Source organism: Rhineura floridana, chromosome 2, assembly GCF_030035675.1.
Source record: "Rhineura floridana isolate rRhiFlo1 chromosome 2, rRhiFlo1.hap2, whole genome shotgun sequence".
NCBI classification, from domain to species: Eukaryota; Metazoa; Chordata; class Lepidosauria; order Squamata; family Rhineuridae; genus Rhineura; species Rhineura floridana.
The window spans coordinates 38,741,605-38,753,754 of record NC_084481.1 but is presented as its reverse complement, the minus strand read 5'-3'; the positions used below and the strand labels follow the sequence as shown (position 1 = coordinate 38,753,754).

The following is a 12,150-nucleotide window of genomic DNA, read 5'->3' as shown; positions in this document are numbered from 1 at the left end:
ATAGCCATGAAGCTCACTGGGTGACCTTGGGCCAGTCACTGCCTCTCTGCCTCATGAAAACCCTATTCATAGGGTCACCATAAGTCAGAATTGACTTGAAGGCAGTACATTTTTTAGCAATAAACACCAATCCCAATATGGTATTAACTTGCTCATGACAATAACTTCATGTCAACATCTCAAGAAGATTTTTATCAGTTGCTGTTGCAGATCCAGGATGCCATCCACCTGTGCCCATTTTGAGCTAGAGGATTCATCATGTGTTCATTTTATGGAACGGGGCAGAAGGAGGAACCAAGACAGCACTTTTCATCAAATTACCTTTGAAACCCAGCTGAGCAGAACAAGAATCCTTCCCAGCACTGTTGCTTGCATAACAAGTGTAAAGTCCAGCATCACCTTTGCCTACTTTAAGAACAATCAGTGTGGCAGTGTTTTCTACCAGTGTGATCTTGTAATTGCCACCGGGGCGGACCTCTCGGTTATCTTTTGCCCAGCTGACTTTCATTGGCGCTGACCCTGTGACATGACACTTGAAAGAACCACTATCCCCAAGAGCAACGTCAAGAGGCAAAGGCTTCACATCAAAGATTGGTGGTTTCAGGTGTTCTAAAAAAGTGAAAAAAGGACAACATGACTCATTTTATTGCCTTCCCTTCAATGTCACTAGTCCAGTCTGTTGTTCCACATCGGTGATTTGTTCACCTTCTTTAAAATTGAACCAATGCATCACAAGTTGATATCTAGGGCTCATCCACACTGCAATTTAGTGGGTGGGCTCTCTTATGCCCCATCGCCCACTCCCTCTCTCTCTGCCACCTGCTAAAGTTGCCACAGCCGCTGCCTACTTTGCCTTTCACTCACTCCTCTCTCTAATCAATTTCATACAGTTTTGTGTCAATTGCACCCCAACGCTCTCCCCCCCATGCAACTGACAGAAAGAATGAAACTGACAAAAAAGCCCTCCCCTTCTCCATTAGCAATATTGATACTCTGGAGGGAGTAAACATGTAATATTGGGGCCAGGGATACAACGAAACAGAGATACTAAACCTTTCCAGAGGAACGCCTACTCATGTGAAAGGAAAACAGCCAACTGGAAGCTACCACTGAGCAAAGTGTGTGGACCTTGAAAAGCTACTGCTATGGTAAAAGCAGCTTCTTTAGTATGAAGTGAGGCTCCTGTGTGGATAAGCCCCTAGTCGTTTACAAACCTGTGAGTTGGAGCTTGGCACTGGAAGAAGCAGTCCCAAGAGCATTGTGAGCGGAGCAGGTATACTGGCCACAGTGAGCCATGGAGGTTTGCAAGATCTGAAGGGTTGCTATGTTGCTTAAGAAGGTTGCTTGGATGTTATCGTCATCTCTCAACAACACCCCATCCTTATACCAAGACACTTCAAGTGGTTCAGAGCCAACAATGCGGCAATCGAAAGTGACAGGAGAACCAACAGTCTCCTGAACATCTTTCAGTTTTCTCGTAAATGAAGGAGGAAGTTTAACATCTGCAAAAAGAAATTGCAGCATATACTAATTTATCGTACAAGACTCAAAAATGAACTGTTAGTAGTCACACATATATTGAGGGTCCCAACAGAAATGAACAGAGCTCTGTTTTGTCCTCGCACCCACCCTCTGATATATGTGCATATGGAAGAATGGGTGTGCTTCTCATATTCCCCTCCAGCCCTCCTGTTCTGACTGATGCTTGCACAGAGAAGGAAGGCTGCATGGGGACTGGGGTATCTATGATTGCATGAGAGGAAGTCACAGATATCCCAGTCTCCCTAGCAGTCAATCAAGCTGCTTGTGGATATCCTGGGGCCCTATCACTATGCCTGCGATTCAAGTGGGTCACTCACTTTAGCATATTACACACAAATACTTAAATCTGTTGCTGTAAGGGGCCAACGCTCAATTATTTTAAAATGATTCATCACCTTTGATGGCAATCACTGCTGTTGAAGTAGCAAACCCAGCACTGTTTTCTGCTTTACAGACATATTCACCAATGTCAGCGTTCTCCATCTTACTGAAAGCAAGTGAAGCCACATTGCTCTTGAAGTGCATCTTACAAGCCTGGGTAGATCTTAGCTTGGTATCTCCTTTGTACCAGGATACTTTGATTTCTGGTGTTCCAGCTACTTGGCATTGTAAAGATGCTGGCTCTCCTAGGGTCACCTCCACATGCTCCAGATGCTTAACAAAATAAGGTGGTTCTGAAGAAGAAATTATCACAGTTAATACCCAATCAATCTATGCATAGAGTTTAATGGCAAAATACAAGAATAGCCAACCAACTTAAGACAGTTAGCACACCTAAGATTGATACAAGAGCACAGCATACATCCTCCCCGGCATCATTTGCAACTTCACATGTGTATTCTCCCCCATCTTCTCTGGAACTTTTAAGAATTTCCAGGATGCCTGATTTTTCTGTGGTGGTTATATTGCATTTTGGCGACTGTGAGATATTTGCGCCATTCTTCTTCCACGTCACTGTAAGTGGAGGGGTTCCACTGAATGCGCTTTCTAGAATAATGGATTTGCCGTGCTCTATGCTGAAATCGCTTAGCTTCTTCACAAATACAGCAGGCTCTAAGATAAAGTCATATGAAAGAAAAGGTCAAACCAAGAACTATAACAATGTGTGACTGCACATATGTGTGTGTACATGCATATATGCCATAATAAGGAAATGGCATAGCATTTGGACAAACCTTTCACAAAAAGATGTGTGGTACAAGTAGCACTGCCAGCATCGTTTGTGGCAAGGCAGGTGTAATCCCCAGTCTGAAGTGGTCCTACTTCAAACAATTCCAGCTCTGCAGTTGAATCTGTCAAGATGATGTTGCACGTTCTCCCCGGCATGAGTTCTCTACTCCCCTTAAACCAGCTCACTTTGAATGGAGGAGTTCCTCTAATCAGACTCCCGAAGGTTACACTCATTCCAGGTAAAACCTCCAGTGGATCAGGTGTCTTTGCAAAAGAGGGTGGTTCTAGATTTACACACACACAAAGTTTTAAAGGTCAGTGAATGTGCTAGGCAGTTGACAATTGCAGAAAATAGGTTGTCAAGAAAGCAAGATAAACACATTGTAGAAACATTTGTACAGGGTGCCTTGTCTACCCTTTACTGACCTTGCGCTGTCAAAAATGTGCTGCATTCATCAGAGCCAGCTACATTCGCAGCAGCACAGGTATAGGGACCTGTATCAGATGAGTCCAGAGCATTCACCTTCAAAGTACAGACATTATCTGAAAAGGCGGTTTCATATTTATCCCCACTGAAAATCTCATTTCCTCCATAAAACCAAGTGACTGAAATAGGTGGGGATCCAGCAATCTTGCACTCCAAAACAACTGAAGAGCCGAGCACACCAAAAGTTTCTTTTAATCTTCTGATAAAAGAAGGAGGAACGATGTGCTCTGTGTAGGGAAAGGGAACAAAGAGCCAAGTTTTAAGAGGCGAAATGATCAAAGGAGGGGAAACGGCCATTGAGAAGAAAGATTCCAAGCTAACCTGAAACGTTGACTGAGCAAGTGCAGCTGCTTTTCCCCACTTCATTGTGCACTTCAAAAGTGTACAATCCCCTGTCCTCCATGGCTGCGGAGAGAACCTTAAGCGTCACTACTTTGTTGGAAAAGCTAATTTGATGTTTGCGGCTGTTGGTGAGTTCTCTTCCGTCCTTAAACCACTTGGTAATTAGCTCTGGAGTTCCACCCACTGTGCACTCCAATGTGAAAGCATTGCCAGCCGTAACTGTCATGGGCTCGGGCTTCTCTAAAATCACAGCCGGTTCTGAAATGAAGGAGGCAACCCAGAAAACTTGAGTTTTGCAAAACCAAGACTTAAGAAGCAAATTGTTCTATCGCTGTGATTGCAAAGGCAGCCAAGGTCTAAATCTTCAGAAGGGGGCAGAAAGCCTGTACCAACCTAGAACTTGTAAGTATCCTGCACATTCTCTCATTCCAGCATCGTTTTTAATCTGGCAGATGTACTTCCCGCTGTTGTTGGCTTCGGCACTTGCAATCTGAAGCGTTGCAATATTATCCGAAAAGGAAATCTGGAGGTTTTCGCTTTCCCGTATTATTTCACCCTTGTCCTTAAGCCAAACGACAGAAATAGGCTGGGAGCCTTCTACTACGGCCCGCAGTGCCATGGGTTCCCCAGCATAAGTGGAGGTGTCACTCAGCTTCTTAACAAACCGAGGTGGTTCTGGCAGAGAAGAGAATTACTTATGGTAAAAACAAGAATGTAAACACAAGCATCTTGCAAGGAAGCCAGAAAGATATATTAAGAAGAGGAAGCCACAGAATTTGTACAGCATTTGTACACATACTGACCTTTGAACTTTACAGGGCAAGTGCAAGTGTCACTTCCCACCTCATTTGAAGCTTTGCACTGATATTCCCCAATGTCTGTTGCTTCAAGGTTAAGAATATGGACACTGGCAATGAAGTTCTTAGTTGTGACTTTGAACTTCTTACTGGTTCTGACTTGCTTTCTGTCTTTGAACCAGACAACTTCGAAGGGTGGAGTGCCTGCAATTTCACACTGAAGGGTGACATCAGAGCCCTTAAGTGTGTCTACCGGGGTAGGTTTCTTGCTAAAGACAGGAGGTTCTATAAGAGAAAGAATATGAGAAGATGTAGCTGTATTGCTGGGACAGGTTTCTTACTAACAGGGACAAGACATTCAGAAACAGAAGATAGGCTTATAAATCCCTGTTTAGGTGCCTCAGAAGATTCTCTAGTTCTCCAAAGTGCTGGGTGCATAGCAGTTCATTCTGAGGTCAGTTCTATTTCTAAAATCGTGTTGTTAGCTTCCTAAGTATTAGTTAGATGCTGAAAACATATATCTTAACAGTGTGTCTTTAATCCTCAGACTGCCCAGAAACTGAATTACAGGGAATAGATTGGACCTAGTTACTGTCCTGTACTACCACACCATTCTGTAGCTCCTGAGACAGACAAGTGACAGGTAAAGACTAGAAGGACCTTTAAGTCGGCTGCTTCTGCTCTTAAATGTTCATGGGTGTTTTACTATTTCTTTGCATAGTGTGCCTGCCCTATTCCTCAGCACTTCCACCATTTTCACTACCACGTTAGGTGAGAAATCTTTGGATTACAGACATCTCAGTCCTTCACTAGTACTTTGGACTATTCACTTCCAACACTATAGTTTAATCATCTAACTGTTTAAGAGCAAAGAAGGGGAAGAGCCATAATTCAGTGGTAGAGCATGTTCTTTGCATGCAGAAGGTTCCAGGTTCAGTCCCCAGCATCTCCTGGTAGGGCTGAGAGAACACCCTGCCTGAAATCCCAGAGAGCCACTGCCACTCAGTGTAAATTATATTGAAACAGATGGATCAATGTGTTTGACTCAGTATAAGGCAGCTGTCTGTGCTCCTAAAAGGTGGATTGGAGGGAGGAAGTCTCAGGAGAAATTGGCTTCTAACCTTTCACACTGACTATAGAACTGCAGCTTGCAGTGCCAGCAGAATTCAGGGCTTCACAAATGTAATCTCCACTGTCTTCGAGGTTAGCATCAACGATGATCAGCATTGCTGTGGCGTCAGTGAATGCCATGTGATGTTTGTCACTAGGATGGATTTCTTGGTCATTCTTGTACCACACAACTTTGATTTCTGGGGAACCACTGATCTTACATTCAAGTTGACATGAATCGCCCTGTTTCACCATTCTTGATGATTCCAGTTTCTTTACAAATTTAGGAGGTTCTGAGAAGCCAGAAGGAAAGTAACATTCAACATTGTATTAAGGTGATGGATAAGAACTACTTAGAACATTCTATATGACTTTTGCAATGGGAATCATACATATAGTAAGATCAGGGACAACAAACAAAAAATAATAAGTGTATGAGAAAATCCTATTTTTTTAAAAAAAAAACCCTGTAAAAATCCTGACATGTTCTCACACATAATTCTGCATAATTCACTGCTAACGGATCAAGGAATCTATCTTTTTGTCTATGTAGCTATTTTTTTTAAAAAGCAAACAATATGTAAATTATATACGAAATATAAAATCCAACCTGACTTTTACAATAGCAAAAACCAAAGAGCACTTTAAAAGCTACATTTAACATGAGTGTATGTAAAGCACAACCAACATCTATTACTTGTCAGAAGAATCAGACCTCTATGAGCGTAATCATTTTTCCTCTGTTCTTCTGGAGTTTCAAGACACAGTAAGAAGAAAAATGCAGGTCTTATATACAAACAGATAGCTTTCTATGCAATTTTTTGTTTGTTTGAAAGAGGTATGTCCATTTTTGACACCTAGCAGCTAGAAACAGGATTATATGGAAAAGAAACTGTAAGAAAGCTTCTTTTCTGTATGATAGAAGAAAACCAGGCCAACTTAAATTCCAATACCTTTCACATTAAGCTGAGCTGAGCAAAAGTCTTTTCCAACATCATTGCTTGCTTGGCAGGTATACTGTCCAGTGTCTCCTTTGCCTACTCTCAGAATCCTTAAGTGGGCTGTGTTTGCTACAAATGTGATGGCATAGTTTCCTCCTGTACGGATCTCTCGGCCATCTTTTGCCCAGGTAATACGTATTGGTTGGGTTCCAGTAACATGGCACTCAAAGTCACCACTTTCACCAACCGGAAGATCTTTGGACTCAGGTGTGGTATCAAACAAGGGAGCTTGTTTGCGTTCTGGGGATTCAAAGGAAGAGGAGCGTTTTTATTTCTTTCAGACACATAGATAGCCAAATGTTTTAACATCTCTTCAGAGGTAAGGAAGAGAAGCTGAATGTAATGGATGAAAACAAAAGAGTCAGTATGAAACAAACCTGTGACTGTTAGCCTAGCACTAGAAGTAACAGTTCCAACAGGATTTGTAGCTGTGCAAGAATACTGCCCAGTATGACTCATCTCAGTCTGCAACAGCTGAAGAGTTGCCACATTATCTATGTAAGAGGTTTGTACATTAAAGTCATCTCTTAAAGGCACACCATCCTTATACCATGTAACACTAATAGGCTCTGATCCATTTAGGCGGCAAACAAATTTGATTGGATAGCCAACAGTTTGCTCTGTGTCTTTCAATTTCCTTGCAAAAGAAGGTGGACGTTTTCGCTCTGTAAGAAAATAGGTATGCAATAAATCTATGGTTCATGTACCACCTGGACAGATGAAAACATTTTTTAAAGAGTGAAAGATCTGTAAATAAGAGTTTTTTAACCAACCAAAATAAAAGAATCACCTTGAACTGCCAAGACAGCCTTTGAAGAGGCAGTTCCAATACTGTTTTCTGCTTTGCAAGTGTATTCTCCACTGTCACTGACATCCACTTTGTTAAATATAAGTGTGGCAACATTATCTTTGACGAACATCTTATACTCAGGTGTAGATCTTAATTTTGTATCTCCTTTGTACCAAGATATTATGATTTCTGGAGTCCCAGTAACTTGGCATTGCAAAGTGGTATAGTCTCCAACTGATACCTCAAGAGGTCCCAAATGTGTGACAAAAGAAGGGGGTTCTGAGGGCACAAAGAGTCAGCATCAGCATTAGAATATTTGCACCTGAGATTATGAAATGGAGTGGCAATCAGAATTTTTTTTAAAAATCACTAAAGACAGACCTAAAGAGGATACCACTGCATCACAAATATCTTCTCCAGCCTCATTTTCCACCATACATGTGTATTCTCCGTGGTCATCCTTTGTACTGTTAAGAATTTCCAGAATGCACGACTTCTCTGTTGTGGTAATGTTGCACTTTTTGGATTGACTTAAAGTTACACCATTCTTCTTCCATGTCACTGAAATCGGAAGGCTACCAGTGTACGTGCTCTCTAGAATTATGGACTTGCCTGGCTCCACACAATGGTCGCTGATCTTCTTCACAAAAACTGCTGGTTCTAATGAGTAATAAGAAGTCAAGTATTGGCATCAACGTTGCACAAATGTCTAAACATTCCAGAGTGAGAAATTGCAATCTGTACCAACCTTTTACAGAAAGATGTGTGGTACAAGACACTTTGCCAGCTTCATTAGTGACAACACAAGTATACTCTCCACCCTGGTGTGGCTCTACATCAAACAGCTCCAGCTCTGTGACTGAATCTTCCAAATAGATGTTACATTTATCATCTGGTACTAGTTCATTGACCTCTCTAAACCAGTTCACCTTAAATGGTGGTGTTCCTCTAATAACAGCAGCAAATGTAACACTTCTGCCTGGTAAAATCTCCACAGATTCAGGTTCCTTCACAAAAGAGGGTGGTTCTAAACAAGCATTAAAAGTAATAATCAACCAGTGCATAATACAGTAAGCATGAAATTAAAATGAACATTTCCTCAAATTATAACACCCAAGAACAGAACTTTGCAAGAATTAAACATCAGTATAAAATTATGGAAGATTTCTGCAAAGAGATGGCCAGTCATCAAATACTGACCTTGTACAGTCAAAACAGCTTTGGTCTCATCAGAGCCGGCTACATTAGCAGCTTTACACGTGTAAGTTCCTGTATCAGATGAGTTCAGTGAACTGATCTGCAAACTGCAAACATTGTCTGAAAAAGTGATATGATGTTTTTCCCCACTAGTGATTTTATGTCCATTATGAAACCAAGCAACTGTAATTAGAGGAGATCCAGCCACTTTGCACTCAAGAACCACCGAGCAAGCCAGTACACCATGAGTTCCTTTGAGTTTTCTTGTGAAAGAAGGTGGAATAATCCGATCTATTTAAGTGGAAGTAAACAAAACAAAATGAGGACCCCAGGAAGGAAAACCATTTCCTATTGGGAATATGGGTGAAGAGAAGCAAGAGAACTAACCTAGAACATCAACTGAAGCTGTGCAGCTGCTTTTGCCAACATTGTTCTGCACCTCAAAGGTATATAAGCCACTGTCTTCCCTTTCCGAATCAAGAATTTTAAGTGTGGATACATTCTTGTAGAAGGTAATTTTGTGTTTGTGGCTACTTGTCAGTTCTTTTCCATCCTTAAACCAGCCTATTGAAAGTTCTGGTGTTCCACCCACTTTGCACTCTAAGGTGCAAATATCTCCTACAGTGACTTTCATTGGTTCTGCCTTCTCTAAAATGACAGCTGGCTCTGAAAGAGATACAAGCAATATCCATCTGTAAATACCTTTTGTTTCTTTAGACACATGGTTTAACATTGCAGTTGCAGAAACCAGTACTCCAAACCTACATTTATGTGCTTTGGAGATGAGTCAGTACAATTATTCTCCTCTTCTGGAATTGAGATACGCACTAAATACTCCCAATATCTTTAGAATGGGAAATGTCACCATGTCTATGCAATCTACAGAACTATAAACTTCACATTTTGGAATAATCAAAAAGTATTTCTAGGGCAGTTAAGATACTCTAGATGCAGTATGAATTGCATTTATCAGTTCATTTTCATTCTTTATCAAGCATATTGTTTTCCTGAACAGAAGTTAAGATTTGTTAATGATGATGTCAAAGTGAATTTTATAACGTAATTTAATAGGTGACTACCCGGGTCTGTAAATGCCTGCTTTCCTGGAAAGCCTTTGGCACAACCCTTTAGTTCCCATGCCAAACTGTAACCTACTATTGATATTTGTAAGCAGCTCTGGGAGGCCTCTTTTTGGCTGAAGAACCAGGTAAATATGCTTCAATAACTAACCACCCAAGGAGAGCCTGGCTGGGAGTCCAGAGTCTGTGAGTTCAAATCCCCACTCATGTTTCCTGGGTGTCAAGGGCCAGCTAAAGATCATCCACACAGTGCGTGGCTCACCTGTGCAGCCGTGGGCAAGCTTCATTGTCCCAAGGAGTCCAGTTGCCCCCCCCAGCTGGGAAGGGGCTGGCTTGTGCAGCTGTGGCAAGCAGAGCAAGCCCTAGCCAGCTGGGGAGGACTAGTCTCAGAGGAAAGCAATGGTAAACCCCCTCAGAATACTGATTACCATGAAAACCCTATTCATAGGGTAGCCATAAGTCAGGATCGACTTGAAGGCAGTCCATTTCCATGTCAACTAGCTAAAATAATTCAGCCTGTAGCTAAGCCTAAGCACATGTAGCTGAACAACTGCACGTTGTTTCCCTGTTTGCCCCTGCCTCCACCATTCTCCTCTCCTTCCTCTGTTGTAGCCCATTTTAGACTGCAAGCTCTTTGAGGCAGGGACCTGTCCTCCTATACTCTGTAATGCACTATTCACACCGATGGTACTATATAAATGAATGAATGAATGAATGAATGAATGACAATATGTTCAAGGTTCTGAATGTTATCTAACCTTCCAAACTTTTAAAAATAATTCTCCCCCCCTTTTTTTAAAGGCAAATTTATGTTGTTACCAACCTAGAACTGTTAAAGTGGCCATGCACTCTCGGGTTCCAGCATCATTACTGATTTGACAAATATACTTCCCAGCACTTGCTGGTTCTGCTTTGGCAAGCTGTAAAGTGGCAATGTTTCCCACATATGTTATTGTCCTGTTTTCACTTTCTCGGATGACCTCGTCCTTGAGCCACACAACCGAAATCGGCTGAGAGCCTTCCACTGTGGCTTGTAATTCTACTGGTTCACCCACCACAACTGTAAGGCTGTTTATTTTGGTCACAAATTTTGGTGGTTCTGAAGAGGAAAGAGACAATGGATTTCCAATATGATTTCCAATAAGAAACATCCTGAAGTTTTATAAATTGTAACCCATATATTCACAAATGTAATGCTTACCTTTCAGTTTTACTGTGCAAATACAAGTGTCACTTCCAACATCATTCTGAGCTTTGCACTGGTATTCACCAATGTCAGAAGCTTCAATATTTAGAATGTGAACACTTGCATGGTAGTTTTTGGATGTGACCTTGTATTTTTTACTGCTGCGGATTTGTCTCTTATCCTTATACCATGTAATATCAAATGGTGGCGTCCCAGAAATGTCACATTCAAGGCTAACTTCAGTACCCTTGAGTGTATCTACTGGAGATGGCTTCCCGCTAAATATGGGAGGTTCTAGGAGGGAAAAAAGAAGTGGGTGCCATTTTAAAAAGTTACTTCAGCGTACTCAGTTATGGTAAAAATACACATTGTTAGATGATTGTGAATATAATGTGAGAATAGTCAGATATCTATCTGCTCCAGTGCCCGGCATGGATTTAGCAGAAGCAGCTTTTCTTTTTAAAGTGCATGTTTCAGCACTAAAATTAATGTGTCCTAGAATATTGAGCCAAAAGGAATGCATTTTATGAACACTTTCTCCTCCTTTCCATGAAATGCAATTCTTCTGACTGTTTACTTAGCCATTCTGTAACATCACAACAGAGAGCTATGATAATCGCTGCCTCACCTCACAGATTTGGTTGACACCAATCCTGATGGGTTTTAGGTGTCTTGTAAAGCCATTTATATTTACTCAGCCATTTGGTTAGTGGACTAGAGGAGATGTTTTGTTGCTCTCGCAGTGCTGTGATATAAATTGATATTGCTGTGGTGGTTTGATTTTTCAGATTGTTTCTTTTTATTACGTTGTCTTGTAACCCGCTCACTGATTTTAATGAAGAGTGGGTTATAAATTACCTAAATAAATAATAATAAAGATGTCTACATCTTCTTCACTACCACTGCCACATCCCTTAGTGCATTCTTAAGGAATAGAACAAAAGCTCTAGGTTAGAAAATACTTGTTTAAAATAAACCTAGGGCCTTGTTGGATGAGAACAAAGACACTGCCCTCAATGGATATAGAGTTATAGCAACCAGTTAGCTTAACAGTACAACCATCAGAATGAGCTAATCTCAATCATTTTAGGAATAGTTAATCAATGGCTAAAGAGAAGGAAGTTTGCCAAAGCATGTTTTCTAACCTTTTACTAGAAGTTTAGTACTGCAGCTTGCTCTGCCAGCAGGATTCTGTGCTTCACATATGTAATCTCCACTATCATCTACACCAAGATGTCTCATTTCAATGACTGCCACAGAATCTGTGAACGACATCTGGAATTTTTCACTAGCATGGAGTTCAGTGTCATTTCTGTACCATACCACTCTGATTTCTGGAGAGCCACTGATTTTACATTCGAGTCTTGTGGAGTCGCCCTGTTTCATGACTTTTGACGCTTCTAGCTTCTTAACAAACTTTGGAGGTTCTAAGAAATGAAGGAAAACATG

At 41.3% G+C, this 12,150-nt stretch overlaps 1 protein-coding gene across 23 annotated transcripts in view; it reads right to left on the bottom strand.

Annotated features, from left to right (window-relative positions):
• TTN (titin) overlaps positions 1-12,150 on the bottom strand; it is a 359,167-nt gene that overhangs the window by 249,674 nt on the left and 97,343 nt on the right. For all 23 annotated transcript variants that reach the window (XM_061608344.1, XM_061608325.1, XM_061608332.1 and 20 more), the window contains 20 exons: positions 11,847-12,128; positions 10,717-10,995; positions 10,339-10,614; positions 8,824-9,102; positions 8,440-8,727; positions 7,988-8,266; positions 7,621-7,899; positions 7,240-7,518; positions 6,827-7,114; positions 6,402-6,689; positions 5,460-5,741; positions 4,345-4,623; positions 3,935-4,216; positions 3,521-3,799; positions 3,139-3,426; positions 2,718-2,996; positions 2,317-2,595; positions 1,938-2,216; positions 1,215-1,502; positions 322-609 (listed from right to left, as the gene is read on the bottom strand). In XM_061608344.1, the coding sequence (XP_061464328.1) occupies positions 322-609; positions 1,215-1,502; positions 1,938-2,216; positions 2,317-2,595; positions 2,718-2,996; positions 3,139-3,426; positions 3,521-3,799; positions 3,935-4,216; positions 4,345-4,623; positions 5,460-5,741; positions 6,402-6,689; positions 6,827-7,114; positions 7,240-7,518; positions 7,621-7,899; positions 7,988-8,266; positions 8,440-8,727; positions 8,824-9,102; positions 10,339-10,614; positions 10,717-10,995; positions 11,847-12,128 (5,640 nt within the window). The remainder of the gene's footprint in view (positions 1-321; positions 610-1,214; positions 1,503-1,937; positions 2,217-2,316; positions 2,596-2,717; positions 2,997-3,138; positions 3,427-3,520; positions 3,800-3,934; positions 4,217-4,344; positions 4,624-5,459; positions 5,742-6,401; positions 6,690-6,826; positions 7,115-7,239; positions 7,519-7,620; positions 7,900-7,987; positions 8,267-8,439; positions 8,728-8,823; positions 9,103-10,338; positions 10,615-10,716; positions 10,996-11,846; positions 12,129-12,150) is intronic.